Raw genomic sequence first — 14,361 nt, 5'->3', positions numbered from 1 at the left:
GCATAAATCAGAACCAGTGGGGCAGAACTGTTCCGATCAATGCAATTTACGGTAATTAGCTGTAGTGCGCGATGCAAAACGAAAAAAAAAATGAATCATTAGAGCGGCACAAATCTTAATGTTTTTAATTGTGGAACACAACTCGAACGATGAAATGGAATTAACGGTGCAAACTAGTGATCCTAGATCCAGAGATCAGCGGTGGGATTACAATTGATATGTTGTTCGTTATTCTCCATGAGTGGTGATTACTAATATCAAATAGCGGATCTAAAAAAAGTCATTTTCATTAATTCTAAATATACGAAAGTGACCAGAAATAAATGTCACTCTCAGCTGTCTCGTCCTTCTTCATTTGTTTGGATACGGTAATTTACAATTGAGACAGTAAAAAACGAATATAAGGCTGCTGGATTGGACTCTTTCATTAAGAATGCGTGACAATTTTCAGCTCTATTCAAGAAAACTTCCACAGAAAAACTATGTTTTTCATTGATTTCTCAACTTAGTTTCGGCAACCATGTTTGTGCAAAAAAAAGTGTGATTTAGGCTTTTTAGACCATTTCGCGGTTAATTTTCACTTGTTGGTTGAAATCTAACACATGAGTTGTCGTGTCAGAATTATGCTTTTTCTGGTCGATTTGGCGTAGAATTGCTCTTTTATTTTCGCGGGTACGTGAACCGGATTCAGTAATCATCACGTGATACTGTAGAATTATGTGCGTGTTCAACCCTGGTTGTAGAGAGATGTGCAATTCGTTCGCGAACGGTCCAAATAGTGCTTCTGGAAGAATGAGGGAACAACAGTTCTTGGCTGAAGAACGATACTTGTGTTTTAAATATTTAATAAAAACATTTATGTAGTAAGAAACGTATATACAGTCACTGTTACTTTGAGAATCGTTAATCGTTCAGGAACCGGCAAATAGCAAACAGTAAACTTTCTCTGTTGTTTTGTTGATCCTTGCATCGCTGCACAAAACTTCTTACAGAATACGTGTTTTGACGTGCGAAGTTTTTACTTGTTTACGAGCGAGCGTCGACTGATAATAAAGCGGACGCTGGCAACATACATAAAATTATACAACCAAAGAAACGGTAATTCGCAAATCAAGGCTATCTCCGGTTAGCGTTGGCAAATGGCCAATTTAGCAACGGTTCAATGGCAAAATTCGATCTCTAAAAGCATTCAAAAACAGCTTACAACCAATATTTTATGAACTGAAAACTTTCGTTTACCGGCAGTATTCTTAATCGGTTCCCGTGCACCATTTGCACCTATGAACTGCACACATTGACCAAGATAATGTGGTGGCCACGTTTCGAGCACCGAGCCAAACTGACGAACCGGCTTCAACAAAACTTTGCCTTATCAGTATTTCAGAACAGAAAGTCAGTTGATGGGCTGCTCCTAATCGGAAAGTTACTTCTACTTATTCCAGGCGAGTAAGAATCTTGTCGGAGCGGTCCGGCGCTATGTAGAACTATGTGAGGAAAAGTTCGAAAAACATAAATAAATTAAATAACAAACAGTATTCAGGAGCGCCGCGCTATCGCACCAATACCGACAACCAAGGATCGATTGATAATCATGTACGACGACGGCACGCGGATGCTATACCCGTGCCGTTAGAAACATCCCGAACTCAGTTTCCGTCCAACCGGGTCCGTGAAAAAGTTACTTTCAAGAATCGCTGCGAAGAAATTAAAAGAGAAAACCCTACGTGTCAAATTTACAATTTGGTGTTAGGAATTTGAAGTGAATTCAAACCTTTGAGTGCACTTGTGCAGAACACACAAAAAAAAGGATTCCAACTGACAGCAACCACAGTAGGCGGCGGGCGTTTTGTCGACCGTCCAAGTGGGAGAATCCTCAAGCGGGAGGCGGTTGACAGTCTTTCGTCTTTCGTCGACAAAATTCGTGGAAGCTCGAATTCAGTTCAACATAGCAAGCGGTGATAAGTGAGAGTAATTAGTGAAACGAGGATTGAAATTTATCAGCAATTAGCAGTGAACTCAGTTCAGGAAAAATGTCCAAATTGGAGCATCAGCAATCGACTCGGAAGATGTTGAGCACCCAGAACAGTAACGATTCCGTTGGAATCCAGAAACACTGGAATCTGGCGGAGAAATGGGTCGCCATTCTGTTCACAATTGTCGGTAAGTTTCACCAGAGATGACGAGTTTAATGTCAATTATTCGGAGAATGCGGTCGAACTGGGATCAAAACGTTAGGTCGTAAACTTAGAAAAAACAGATATTCAATTAGGACAAAGTTTTAGCATTTATTTTTATTGACGTGAATACGTTTTACTTTAGTATGGGACTCCTTTTAAAATCCTCGCTTACTTTCTGTGAGATAAGTAAGTATAAGATTTTGTTCGGTAATATCAATTTTTATATCAAACGTATCAAAATAGTTTTTTAGCTACATGCCATCGGAAATATGATCAGCAATTTATGATAAGTTTGTCAGTTGTATGACATAACCACACATAATTTAAAATTCCCGTTTTCTGGAATGTTTGTTATCAACGAGTGTTGTTAAATACCTTAATATATAAGAACAAAATGAATTTGAATTTAAATATTGGAAGTCAACTTAAATTGAATTAAACAATAAAACAATACAGCTTAGATCATTTGATATTGAGTTATAAACCCTAACACTAACACAAACTAATACAACTTCCATAAAAAGGGAAATACAGCACATGATTAAAGTCAATAATTTATAATTATCTAAGCACAACGAGTAACCTCCTTCGGTTGGGATCCGAAACCCAACCTAACTGAAACTATACAGTCCACACTCGGTTGTCGGTTGAAAGTTCCTAGATTTTACAAGTATCAAAGATCAAAATTCGTGATTCGTTCCCGCGACGCCGACGGAGAAAATTCTACAAATCATCCTTTCTAAGGGCTCTGAATGTTTACAAAAGGGCTATAAAAATTACTCTGCTTTTTTCAATAAATCCAACAAGCAAATCGGAGGTGAAAATAATCAGTTTGATGAGCCCGTTGTCCGTTGCGCGAACTTTGCACCAAACCAGTGCAAACAAAATCAACATTCAGCTGCTTTTCGCTCGTAAAAATAATAATTGTTTGTGTTGGTTCGAATGCGTTTTGTGTGACTTCGTGATTTTCAAGTTATGTCAGATATTTTGTTGTTCAATACATCTGCATTACACTAAAGGAAATCATTCGTATTCACGGCAATCCGACTATGTCTCTGACATTACCCACCCACCTTTTTTATTCGATTCGACGACCCTTTTTGATTGATAAACCGGCTATTTTCCTTTTATATCGCACTCGAAAAGTAACCTTACGGATGTTTAGCGACGTTGAAGATCTTCTCGCGCAGGTAACATTTTTTATAATCTATCTATCTTTTAAAATTTGGAATCAGACAATAATCATAGAGATCAAAACCGGACATCGAGAAACAATTAAATCGCCGACTCTAGCCATGGTTTCGATACATTTGTGTACTGATTCTAAGGCTCTCATTACCTTCCCCACTGCCACTTTTATGGGAAGTTGAGGGCCAGCGATCAGTTTTCAATCGCTTCAATCATTCGTAGTAATACTAGCTATATTAATGATTTACCCTTTTTTTCCAAATAACCGACGCTATGACCAGTCTCAGACACCATTGATTATGTTCTCTGGCATTTAATAGTGGATCGAGATTTCATCCAAAATTACCAGTCGACGTCAAAAGTCCACCCGAAGTCTGCCGAAGTCAAGGTAAACATTTCAAAAGGGCTTAAAGCAATTGACAGGTTCTTTTGGTTTATTTTCGCTTTCTACCCTTCCTGCGTTATTATACAAATGTTCGATAAATATCGAGCACTGTTAGGAAAATTTAAAAGTGGTCTTTCTTTCTACACGAATATTTTATAAATGAATTTGAAAACTGAGGAGTTATTAACAGAAAAGAAAGTAAACAAAAAAAAACAGCAGGAGAATTTTATTAATCTTCAGAGTATTTCCCAACAGTCCCTTTTCGGAGTTCTTCGCTGGCTTATTAAATGATTGTTGTTGGGGATTCTGTCAGGAAATTTCGAGTTGATTAGTATATTCAGTGAGTTACGTGCAGACAATTAGTAAACACTACACGGAACGACCGAAATTAGCTCTGCGCCTAATTCGTATTACTGTTTTTGAATTAGTTGATTTTAACAACAGAATTTCCAAAATAACTATAAAATTAGTTAAAATTGAGAATTTACTCTGCTGAAAAAAACTCTTATTTTCAGAGAATGAGTTTAGTTGGCGAATATTCAGGACACAAACCTGCAATATTTCAATCCAATACGAAATTCTCATTGACAACTCAAAATTATTATCAAAATCAGAAAATTTGTTTCTATTTATTTATCACCATTATTACTGAAAGACAGCACAAAGAAAACAGAAATGATATTTGTTTTATCAACAAGTTTATTAGCCAAAAACTCATGAGAAGTGTCAAAGCAAAACAATCCATTAAAAAGCTAAAAGGGACAGTCTTGTTGAAACTGCTTGCAAATTGTTTCGATGTTTTTCACATGTATTACGATATATCCATATATAAATTTCTTAACCGATATGTAAAAATGACGTAAACTCTTAGAGAAAAATGTATTTATTCAGAATTTGTGCGCATTTGAAGCGATTGTGCACTGAATTTTTTTTTGCGGTAGTAGTATGCCATCTAGTGGCTAAAAGTCATTACGGTGTTAACGTTTTTTCGGTGACAGTGCGCCATGTAGCTGCAAATTGCAGAAGCCAATTCAACCATTTATGTTGGTTGAAAACAACGTTTTATTACTCTAATTCAACTAAAAAATTAGATGAATGGAAATGATGTGTGCCTTAGCTAAGAAATTACAGCACGTTTAATTGGTGAATACAACTAAAAAAAGTAGCCATTTCAACAAATATTTATTATATATATACCCATTATTAAATGGGAATGAAAATTATAAAATCTAAATTAACAAAAGTAAGATTTTTTTAGTTGTCTCAAAAAATAACTAACTAAAATCAGAAAATTAACTAATTTTTTCGCCAAAATGCTGATTTCGGTCTTTCCGTGTATAATCACGGAAATGTCATGAGAATGACATGACACGTCCTCTCGACTAGGTTTGTAGCGTAGTTAGAAGAGAATACCAAATCTTTTGAATTTACCAAGACTCCTTCAAAATCAAATAAGGTACGAGGTGCCAAAACCTAAGAGCAAATTCAGCAGCTGCAGGATTCATTGGGTTGTCTATAATATAACTAAAACTGAAACAAACGTATCCCCAGCAAGCCGTTCAAGTTTTATTTATTCGACCAGTTCTTCTGTCAAATTTGAAACTGTTCTACGATGCCGTTATATTTTTTTGTGTATTTGAAAAACATGTAAAACACTGCTGGGGCTGCCAGTTTTTCTTGTTATAAAATTCAGATTTAAATTATGTAACTGACATAAATTATGCATCTAGAACTAGAACACTACTGAATATGCCCTAAATGGCTATTGTCTTGCTTATTTTGCTCTTCCTTCTATTTTTTGTTTGTTCCACTTCATTTTATATTTTTCAATCCTGCATGTGCATACAAAAATCAATCGACTCTAGAGACGAGGTAAATGAGATCACGTTTGGTAGTGAGAAAGCATTGTTATCGGCAATAACATTTTCCATAAAAAGTATATATGAAGGGTGATAACTTATTGCCTTTCATGTATACTTCTCATGAAAAAAATAAAACCAACCGCTCTAAAAATGTTGAACCGATTCAAACCGGTTCTACCAGTCTTGTGTGTCAAGAATCCAATAAAGCTTGCTTCATTTAGAATTGGAACAAACTTTTGCTCATATTGTGGCGCTCCTGGTGGACGGATTTGGAAGTTCTTAGCGCCCACGTGTCGGGAATTTTGTCAGCTTCACGTATGATTTTTGACATTCCGCAAATCGTCTGTACTTTGTAAACAATGAATATGGAAGCCGGAAGAAGGGAAAAAATTATGCATAGTTATTTGAAAAATCCATTATGGTCTGCATCTAGGCTAGCTAAACAGCTGAAATTGCCCAGAAATACCGTATGGCGCATTATCAAACTGTATAAGGAACCATTGACGACGATTCGGAAGCCTCAAGCCAATCGTCGGAGTGAAACTGCCGACCGGAGACTGCGTGGTAAGATTTCGAAGACGATTAAGAGGAATCCTAATCTATCGGACCGTGATTTGGCCAGAAAATTCAGTACTGCCCATAGTACCGTGAGGAGAACTCGACTCCGGGAAGAAATCAAGTCGTATCGAGTTAACAAACAGCCAAATCGGACCATAAAACCGAATAGTGTGGTCAAAATTCGTGGTCGGAAACTATACGACCAGGTGCTGACCAAGTTCGACGGGTGTCTTCTGATGGACGATGAAACCTATGTCAAGGCTGACTTCGGGTAAATCCCAGCTCACAAATTTTACTTGGCAACGGCTTGGGGGGATGTTCCAGCCAAATTTAAATTTGTTTTTGCCGACAAATTTGCATGAAAATTTATGATTTGGCAGGGCATTTGCAGCTGTGGCAAAAAAGCGAAAGTTTTCGTTACAAATAAGACAATGACATCGGAACTATACCAAAAAGAGTGTCTCCAAAAACGAATTTTGCCGTTCATTCGATTCCACGACCATCCCGTAATGTCTTGGCCAGATTTGGCAAGCTGCCATTACAGCAAAGTCGTTCAAGAATGGTATGCAGAGAAAGCCCCCAATTCCGCCCTATTGATAAATACTGGGCAATCATGAAGAGGAGACTCAAGGCAAAGGGAAAGGTTTTAAAAGACATTTATTTATTTATTTATTTATTTATTTATTTATTTATTTATTTATTTATTTATTTATTTATTTATTTATTTATTTATTTATTTATTTATTTATTTATTTATTTATTTATTTATTTATTTATTTATTTATTTATTTATTTATTTATTTATTTATTTATTTATTTATTTATTTATTTATTTATTTATTTATATATTTGAATCAACAGACAAACTAAAGTCCTAATGATTATTTCTAAGAATATTAAAAAAATTCGCTTTTATTCTGCTACGAGGAAAATGGAAATCGAATCCCATAGATACGCCATTGAAGGTTCGCTGCAATCCAATAACGGCACCGTTGATTCCGTAGTTAGTACGACGTAGAGGCATTCTGAGGAGGTTGTTGTTGCGAAGAGCTCTAGAACGAACGTTGATGTTGATTTCACTAAGTAGTGCAGGGCAATCAATATTGTTCGTCAAAATATCGGCAATCAGCATTGCACGGAACAGATCTCGGCGTACTTGTAGAGTATCGAGTCCGATGAGCATCCCACGGCTTTCATAACTAGGCAGCTGGTGAGGGTTATTCCAGGGCAAACGACGAAGAGCGAAACGAACGAATCTGCGCTGTATTGATTCAAGTCTTAAAGCTCCATTATGAAAGTGAGGGTTCCATACTGACGAACAATATTCGAGTGTTGACCGTACAAGCGAGCAGTAGAGAGATTTCAAACAATATATATCTGTGAATTGCTTGGCGGTTCTCATGACAAATCCTAGACAACGAGAAGCTTTTGCCACGATGTACGAAATATGCTGCTTGTAATTCAATTGTGAAGGTGATAATCGAGCATTTGCTGATATTTAGCGACATTTTATTAATTTCACACCACTAGGAGAAAATTTCAAGCTCACTTTGAAGGAGACAGGCATCTTCAAGAGTCTTGATAATTTGGAATAACTTTAGGTCGTCCGCGAAAGATAATCGTGCACCTTTCAATGAAAAGTTCACGTCGTTGAAATACAGTAGAAATATCAGTGGTCCGAGGTGACTGCCTTGTGGAATACCAGAAAAAGCAAAAAACTCCTTGGAAACATTTTCATTGATCTTAACCGCCAGCCGTCGATTGCAAAGATATGATTGAATCCACCGAAGAATGTTGGAACCCAATCCCAGTCTGTCCAATTTGGCAATAGTGATAGCGTGATTAATTTTATCAAAAGCAGCAGAGAGATCCGTGTAGACAACGTCCGTTTGATGACCTTTAGACATAGCATCCGTTATAAATGTCGTGAAAGTTAGTAAGTTAGTGGCCGTTGAGCGTTTCGGCATGAACCCGTGTTGAGTTTCAACGATGTACTGCTTGCAGTGATTAAAAAAAGGTTCCAAAACGATAAGTTCAAACAATTTAGGAATGGCGCTAAGAGCGGTGATACCACGGTAATTGTCGACGTTCTCCTCGTCTCCTTTTTTGTGCACAGGAAACATATAAGCAGATTTCCAGATATCAGGAAATACTCCAGTCATGAGTGACAGTCGGAACAGAAGACATAGAGGTACTATAATACCACTAGAGCATCGCTTCAAAATAACTGCCGGGATACCGTCGGGTCCAGCAGAGTATGAAGACTTCATTTTTGCGATTGCTGTTTTTACGGAACTTGCGCTTATGTTCATTGAATTCATTGACTGTCCCAAAACGGGAACGTTAAGTGCCGCCTGGGTGATTTGGGAAGGTGCTAAGATTTCTCTAGAAAATATCTCAGAGAATTTTTTCATGAACATTTCGCAAATTTCCTGCATGCTAGAACTTGTCTGTTCATTGTAAAACATAGATGAAGGAAGATCTGACTCCTTCCTGAAAGAGCTGAAAAACGTCATTTTCAATTACGCAAAATAGACGAGAATGACGAAAAATTAATGTCACTTACAGCTTCGCTTGCAAACATGAGAACGAAATCCATGTCCAATCAACGACATAAGGGCATATTCAGTAGTGTTCTAGTTCTAGATTCATAATTTATGTCAGTTACTACATTTAAATCTGGATTTCATTACAAGAAAAACTGACAGCCCCAGCAGTGTTTTACTCGTGTTTCAAATATACAAAAATTAGAACGGCATCGTAGGCCAGTTTTAAATTTGACAGAAGAACTGGTCGAATAAATAAAACTAGTAGGGAAGAGAAATGTCAAATTCGTGCGCTCCAAAATAGCAGCACTGCGAAGCCATACAATTGACATGATATGTTGAATTTGACACCGTGCGATGGCGTTGCTGAACTGAAGATTGATTTCGTTCCAAGCTGACAGGGTCTGGCGGAACAGTAGTTTCAGAATTATGTTCTTTCGTTCATTTGGGCATTTGGCCTTTCAGTCATTTTAGGTTGTCACTGTAATCCCATAATATGCAGTGTCGATACTCAACCGAAGCTTTGAGAATTGATAATGACGGAAAACGATTCACAATGAGGTTCTGGGGTGTAACTACTTCGATTTATCATATTTTAGTCACTCTAGCCAAGCGTCATAGATTTTCAACACATCAATGAAAAAAACAGAATTTAAATTCTGCTGATTCTCCCTGCAGACATTAGTTTGGTTTCGTCTTGTCATAGAGGAAAGAGTGACGCTGGTATTCAAACTCTCTCTATACTATACGAAAGTGCTTCGTCTCTCTTCGTTTGCTCTGATGTCGGTCATTTACGAAAAATATAGTAAAATAACGAAAGAGAGGCTGTTGGAATGGGATTCTTTCATTGAGAATGCGTGACAATTTTAAGCCCTGATCTACATCAATAAAACTGACGTCACTGTAACCGACACGTGTTCCAACAGTTGAAATATTTTCAGCATGGCTAGGGAAATGAAAATAAGAATAATGAAGGAAGGATAAAAAGCAGTTGTCAGGTTTTTGCTTTATATTTCATCTTGTAACAATACTTGAGTTGCAATAAGATCATATTCCAGGGAGACAGGGAGGCTGTTCTGAACTCGTCAAAAAATGGAAAAGATACCGAATTTATTGTTATTTTAAGTATCAATAGATGCCACATGTAAATGGAATGTATTTCACGTAAGATTGCGACAACATTTATCTGAAGTCGTGTTACCTTCTATGATATTTTGTAGAAATCTGAATGAAACTTTATTTCACACTGCATGCAGGCGTAGCGGAAGATTTTCTCACATTTTCATATGATAATAAGCTACTTATCATAACAAAAAATGTATTTCAAATAAACTAAAAAATACGCATAATCCTGTATCGAAATATCAATAGCACACGGAACGACCGAAATTAGCTCTGCGCCTAATTCGTATTACTGTTTTTGAATTAGTTGATTTTAACAACAAAATTTCCAAAATAACTATAAAATTAGTTAAAATTGAGAATTTACTTTGCTGAATAAAACTCTTATTTTTAGAGAATGTGTTTAGTTGGCGAATATTCTGGACACAAACCAGCAATATTTCAATCCAACACGAAATTCTCATTGACAACTAATTTTGTTATTAATATCAGAAAATTTGTTTCTATTTATCTATCACCATCATTACTGAAGGACAGGACAAAGAAAACAAAAATGAAATTGGTTTTATCAACAAGTTTATTAGCTAAAAACTCATGAGAAGTGTCAAAGCAAAACAATCCATTAAAAAGCTAAAAGGGACAGTCTTGTTGAAACTGCTTGCAAATTGTTTAGATGTTTTTCGCATGTGTTACGATATATCCATGCATAAATTTCTAAACCGATATGTAAAAATGTTGTAAATGTAAACTGTTAGTGGAAAGTGTATTTATTCAGAATTGGTGCGCATTTAAAGCGATTGTGCGTAATAATGTTTTTACGGGGAACAGTGAAGTGAGTTTCGAATATTGCACTCTAATTGTGTATGTCAAATGATGTTTTTTGTATCTTCCAACCTTCTGGGTTACGCTGTCCGGTGTACTACTTGTATTCGGTTTTTGTTTTCCGAGTGCTCAAAGTTTTCAGTGAGATAGTTCAATTTCGCGAAGTCGAATGAAGAAAACAGTAATTGAGAAGAAAAATTTTCAAAAGGAAGTTTATGTTTCGCTTGTGTCTTTTTCTCCAATACAACATCGTATTTATACCTGCCAATATAGAAAAGATAATCGTGACTGAAATTTTTTTCAGTAGTCGTGTGCCATCTAGTGGCTAGTTCTCATTACGGTGTTAATGTTTTTTCGGTGACAGAGCGCCATATAGCTGCAAATGGCAGAAACCAATTCAACCATTTATGTTGGTTGAAAACAACGTTTTATTTCACTAATTCAACTAAAAAATTAGTTGAATGGATATGAAGCGTGCCTTAGCTAAGCACGTTTAATTGGTGAATTCAACTAAAAAAAATAGCCATTTCAACAAATATTTTATTATTATTAAGGGAATTAGAATTAAAAAATCTAAACTAGCAAAAGTAAGATTTTTTTAGTTGTCTCAAAAAATAACTAACTAAAATCAGAAAATCAACTAATTTTTTCGCCAAAATACTGATTTCGGTCTTTCCGTGCAGTCGATAAGTCCCGGGTTGGCGGTTCAATGCATAGGACGCTGGTCTGGTCTTACAAGCCAATTGTCGTATGTTCGAGCCCCGACCTGGAAGGATTTTTAGTGTCAGTAGGATCCATAGTACTAGCCATGCAATGATTCTGTACACTAAGAATCGGTTGCGAACTCTGTTGAATAAGAAAGGCCAAATTCCACAAAAGGAATATAATGCCAAGACTTTGATGATTAAAGTTAAGATCTGTTTCGACTGAAGTTGTTGGACTACTGAGAACATATCTGGAACTGCATGATGTTATTTCTATTAAAATCGAAAGGAATTGAGAGAGTCTTTTTTACGTGAAAAATTTGAAATAACACGATTATTTATTTAACTTACGCGTTTCAGACTAACTGAACAGTTTGTCTAAACCCTCTTCCAGAATTTATTAACATATAAATTTATGGGACAAAAGTTATTTAACTGTTTTTCTTGTGTACACTTCATATTAGGGAGTTCCGTTGAAATTTGCTGAAAAAGCAGTAATATTTTGAATGATGAACTAATCGGTATAATTATGCCCGTTTGACGTTTGTTACAGCTCTACGGGGCAGAGTTGCCAGGTTATTTTTTCAAAAATCTGTCAAAACTCAAAATTTTATCTGGATTTATCAGGGTCTACTATATACAAGAAATTTTTTGTCGGGCTTCATTTGCAGAGAGCAAAGAAAAAGAAAAAAAGGTATTACCATTTATCATATAGAGGCCAAAACCGTAAAGATCTAGCGAGATCTGACAATATCTAGGAAAATTTAGGAAATCTGGCAAAAGATCTGGTTAGTTTGAGTGTCTGGCGAAACGAGAAAAATCTGGCATTTGCCAGACAAATCTGGCAACCTGGTAACGCTGCTACGGAGCATCTAGCAAATAAAACTTTTGCTTAATCAACTACCAAATCTACAGCAGTTCGTAAAAAAATTTATCAACATCCATAAGAATGAGTTGACCTTTTTTTCAAAAAAAAAACAAACATTTTAAGTTTGTAGCACGGTATTGCATATTGGCTCTTCTAAACGTTGCCTGATCTTGTTGAGGCTGACATGAGTTCCCTTTCTGACAAGCTTAGCTTTGGCTTCACGTAGGCGCAGGGTAATGCTAAACATCTGCTCTGTCACTTTGTCATATGTTTTCCGAGCGTCGAACTTTTTTTCCATGTTACCATTTGTAGAGCGAACTTTTTGGGCTTTTGAATAATTTTCGTCACCATGGAACACGATAAGTTCAGTCCATTTGTATCAGTGCACTGTTTCAAGTAGCACTGAGGGAAATAAGCAACTTTCTCGTAGCCTGCAGCGTGGAAAACAAATTCTAATGCAAAAACCCCCCGCCTACTTTCTTTTTGTAGCCGACTGTAGCTTGTTATTACTCATTATAGTATGATTACAAATTTACTTTGGGCCAAATAAAGGCGAAGTTAATTAGCTCACCACAGACTAACTTTATCGAAACTTGATCCCAGAAACGAAACAAAAAAAAAACAAACCGTACGCAAACAGAATCCGAGCAGAGTCGGTATCCAGTTCAAGCAAAAAACAACTTAGTCCAAGTATGTTTTGAATCATCGAGCATTGAATCTACTTTAATCACCGAACCGAAAGATCTGATCCTCAGCAGAAGCACCGGTGAATGGCAGTGTGTTATTCCCGTGAGTAAAGGAAGAAAAACCTGAACCTGAACCTTTATTTCCATAACAAAACGTTCGTGAGCAAACAGAAATCGAGCAGGTGGTGTGCTCTCCGGAGTTCTCGGTTTCGCCTTTTGTCGAGTTCCCATCCCCCCACCGAAGCAAAAACAAGTGCTTCTCAGAAATCAGCTTCACCCACGTTCCTCCCAGACCCAGGTTTGCAACCGAATCCATTTGATTCCACAAGCAAGTGTGGGATCTAATTTCACCGGTAAATTCAATTTGCATTTTATCCTGGTCCCGGTTTGAAGGAAAACGCCTCCGCTGTTCTCCTCTTCGCTGGCTATGGCCGGATGCGTAGGAGTTTGCCGCATCATTCATCGGTGGCAATTAGCATTTCCCCATGAAAATGGCAAAGGTTGATTCGATTTTCCAGGAACTATTTTACATAGGTAAACACAGTTTCTCATTCGTCACTGAAGTGGTCCCGGTTGATCGGATGTCGCCATGAAAATCTTCAGTTTCCATTGGAAATTGTAAAACAAACAGCTCAATTCGTTGGATGAAAATGGATTTCGTTACATTTCTTTCTTCCGAAACTTTTGCTGAAACAGAATTTCCTAACTATTATTTATTTATTTTCTTGTTTGTCTCTTCCACATGAAAATTGCAGCCTCCCTTGGATACATTTCGGTAGGAATGATGATTGCCTGGAGTTCCAATTCCTTCCCGAGGCTGCTGGTTAACGGGCAAGATTTCTCCCTTGGCCCGGACCGGCACCAGCTGGATGTCCCGAAAAACGACGTGCAGTTACTGTCGGAAAACCAGCGTTCTTCACTGGCGGCTACTCCGGCCCTGGCGGCCGCCCTCAGTGCCCTGGTTGTGTACAAACTCTACTACAGGGTCGGTACGAAATTGTTCATGCTAGCCGCGGCTACCCTGGCGATTGCGGCCAACTTTCTGCTGTGTTTCGGGTGAGTAGTTTTATGTTTTTGTTACGCCGATATATTGATACTAACCAGGGAAAAAGGATTATGAACCGAAAAGAAAACCAAAGATTTTTATCAAGAAAAATATCTTAGAGTCACCTCGAGTCGAACGAATGACTCCGAAATCAACGTTCAGTTAGTCAATGAAAAATTGGTTAGAATCGACCAATGTTTTCACGAACCAATCACAGCGTGCCAAAATGATGTCATTCTCTTGATTTTTCGTGCACGGCCGATGGTTTCGATAATAGAATTTCATATACGAGGTCTGTTCAAAAAGTTCCCGGAATTTTTTAATTGCGCGCGTCTGGAGAGTCCGGAGGTCAAATTTTTTTTTTATTGTGTTGGTACATATGTCCCTAATGTACGGTG

The 14,361-nt window shown here is 37.2% G+C and overlaps 1 protein-coding gene across 1 annotated transcript in view; it reads left to right on the top strand.

Moving 5' to 3' along the window:
* The first annotated feature begins 1,384 nt into the window (after nucleotides 1-1,384).
* LOC131425922 (facilitated trehalose transporter Tret1-like) overlaps nucleotides 1,385-14,361 on the top strand; it is a 45,419-nt gene continuing 32,442 nt past the window's right edge. Inside the window, exons 1-2 of the mRNA XM_058588226.1 lie at nucleotides 1,385-2,160; nucleotides 13,674-13,974. Of these exons, the coding sequence (XP_058444209.1) occupies nucleotides 2,031-2,160; nucleotides 13,674-13,974 (431 nt within the window). The 5' untranslated portion in view covers nucleotides 1,385-2,030. The remainder of the gene's footprint in view (nucleotides 2,161-13,673; nucleotides 13,975-14,361) is intronic.

This window comes from Malaya genurostris, chromosome 1 (assembly GCF_030247185.1).
Source record: "Malaya genurostris strain Urasoe2022 chromosome 1, Malgen_1.1, whole genome shotgun sequence".
Lineage (NCBI taxonomy): Eukaryota > Metazoa > Arthropoda > Insecta > Diptera > Culicidae > Malaya > Malaya genurostris.
This window is presented reverse-complemented; position numbering and strand designations above follow the sequence as displayed.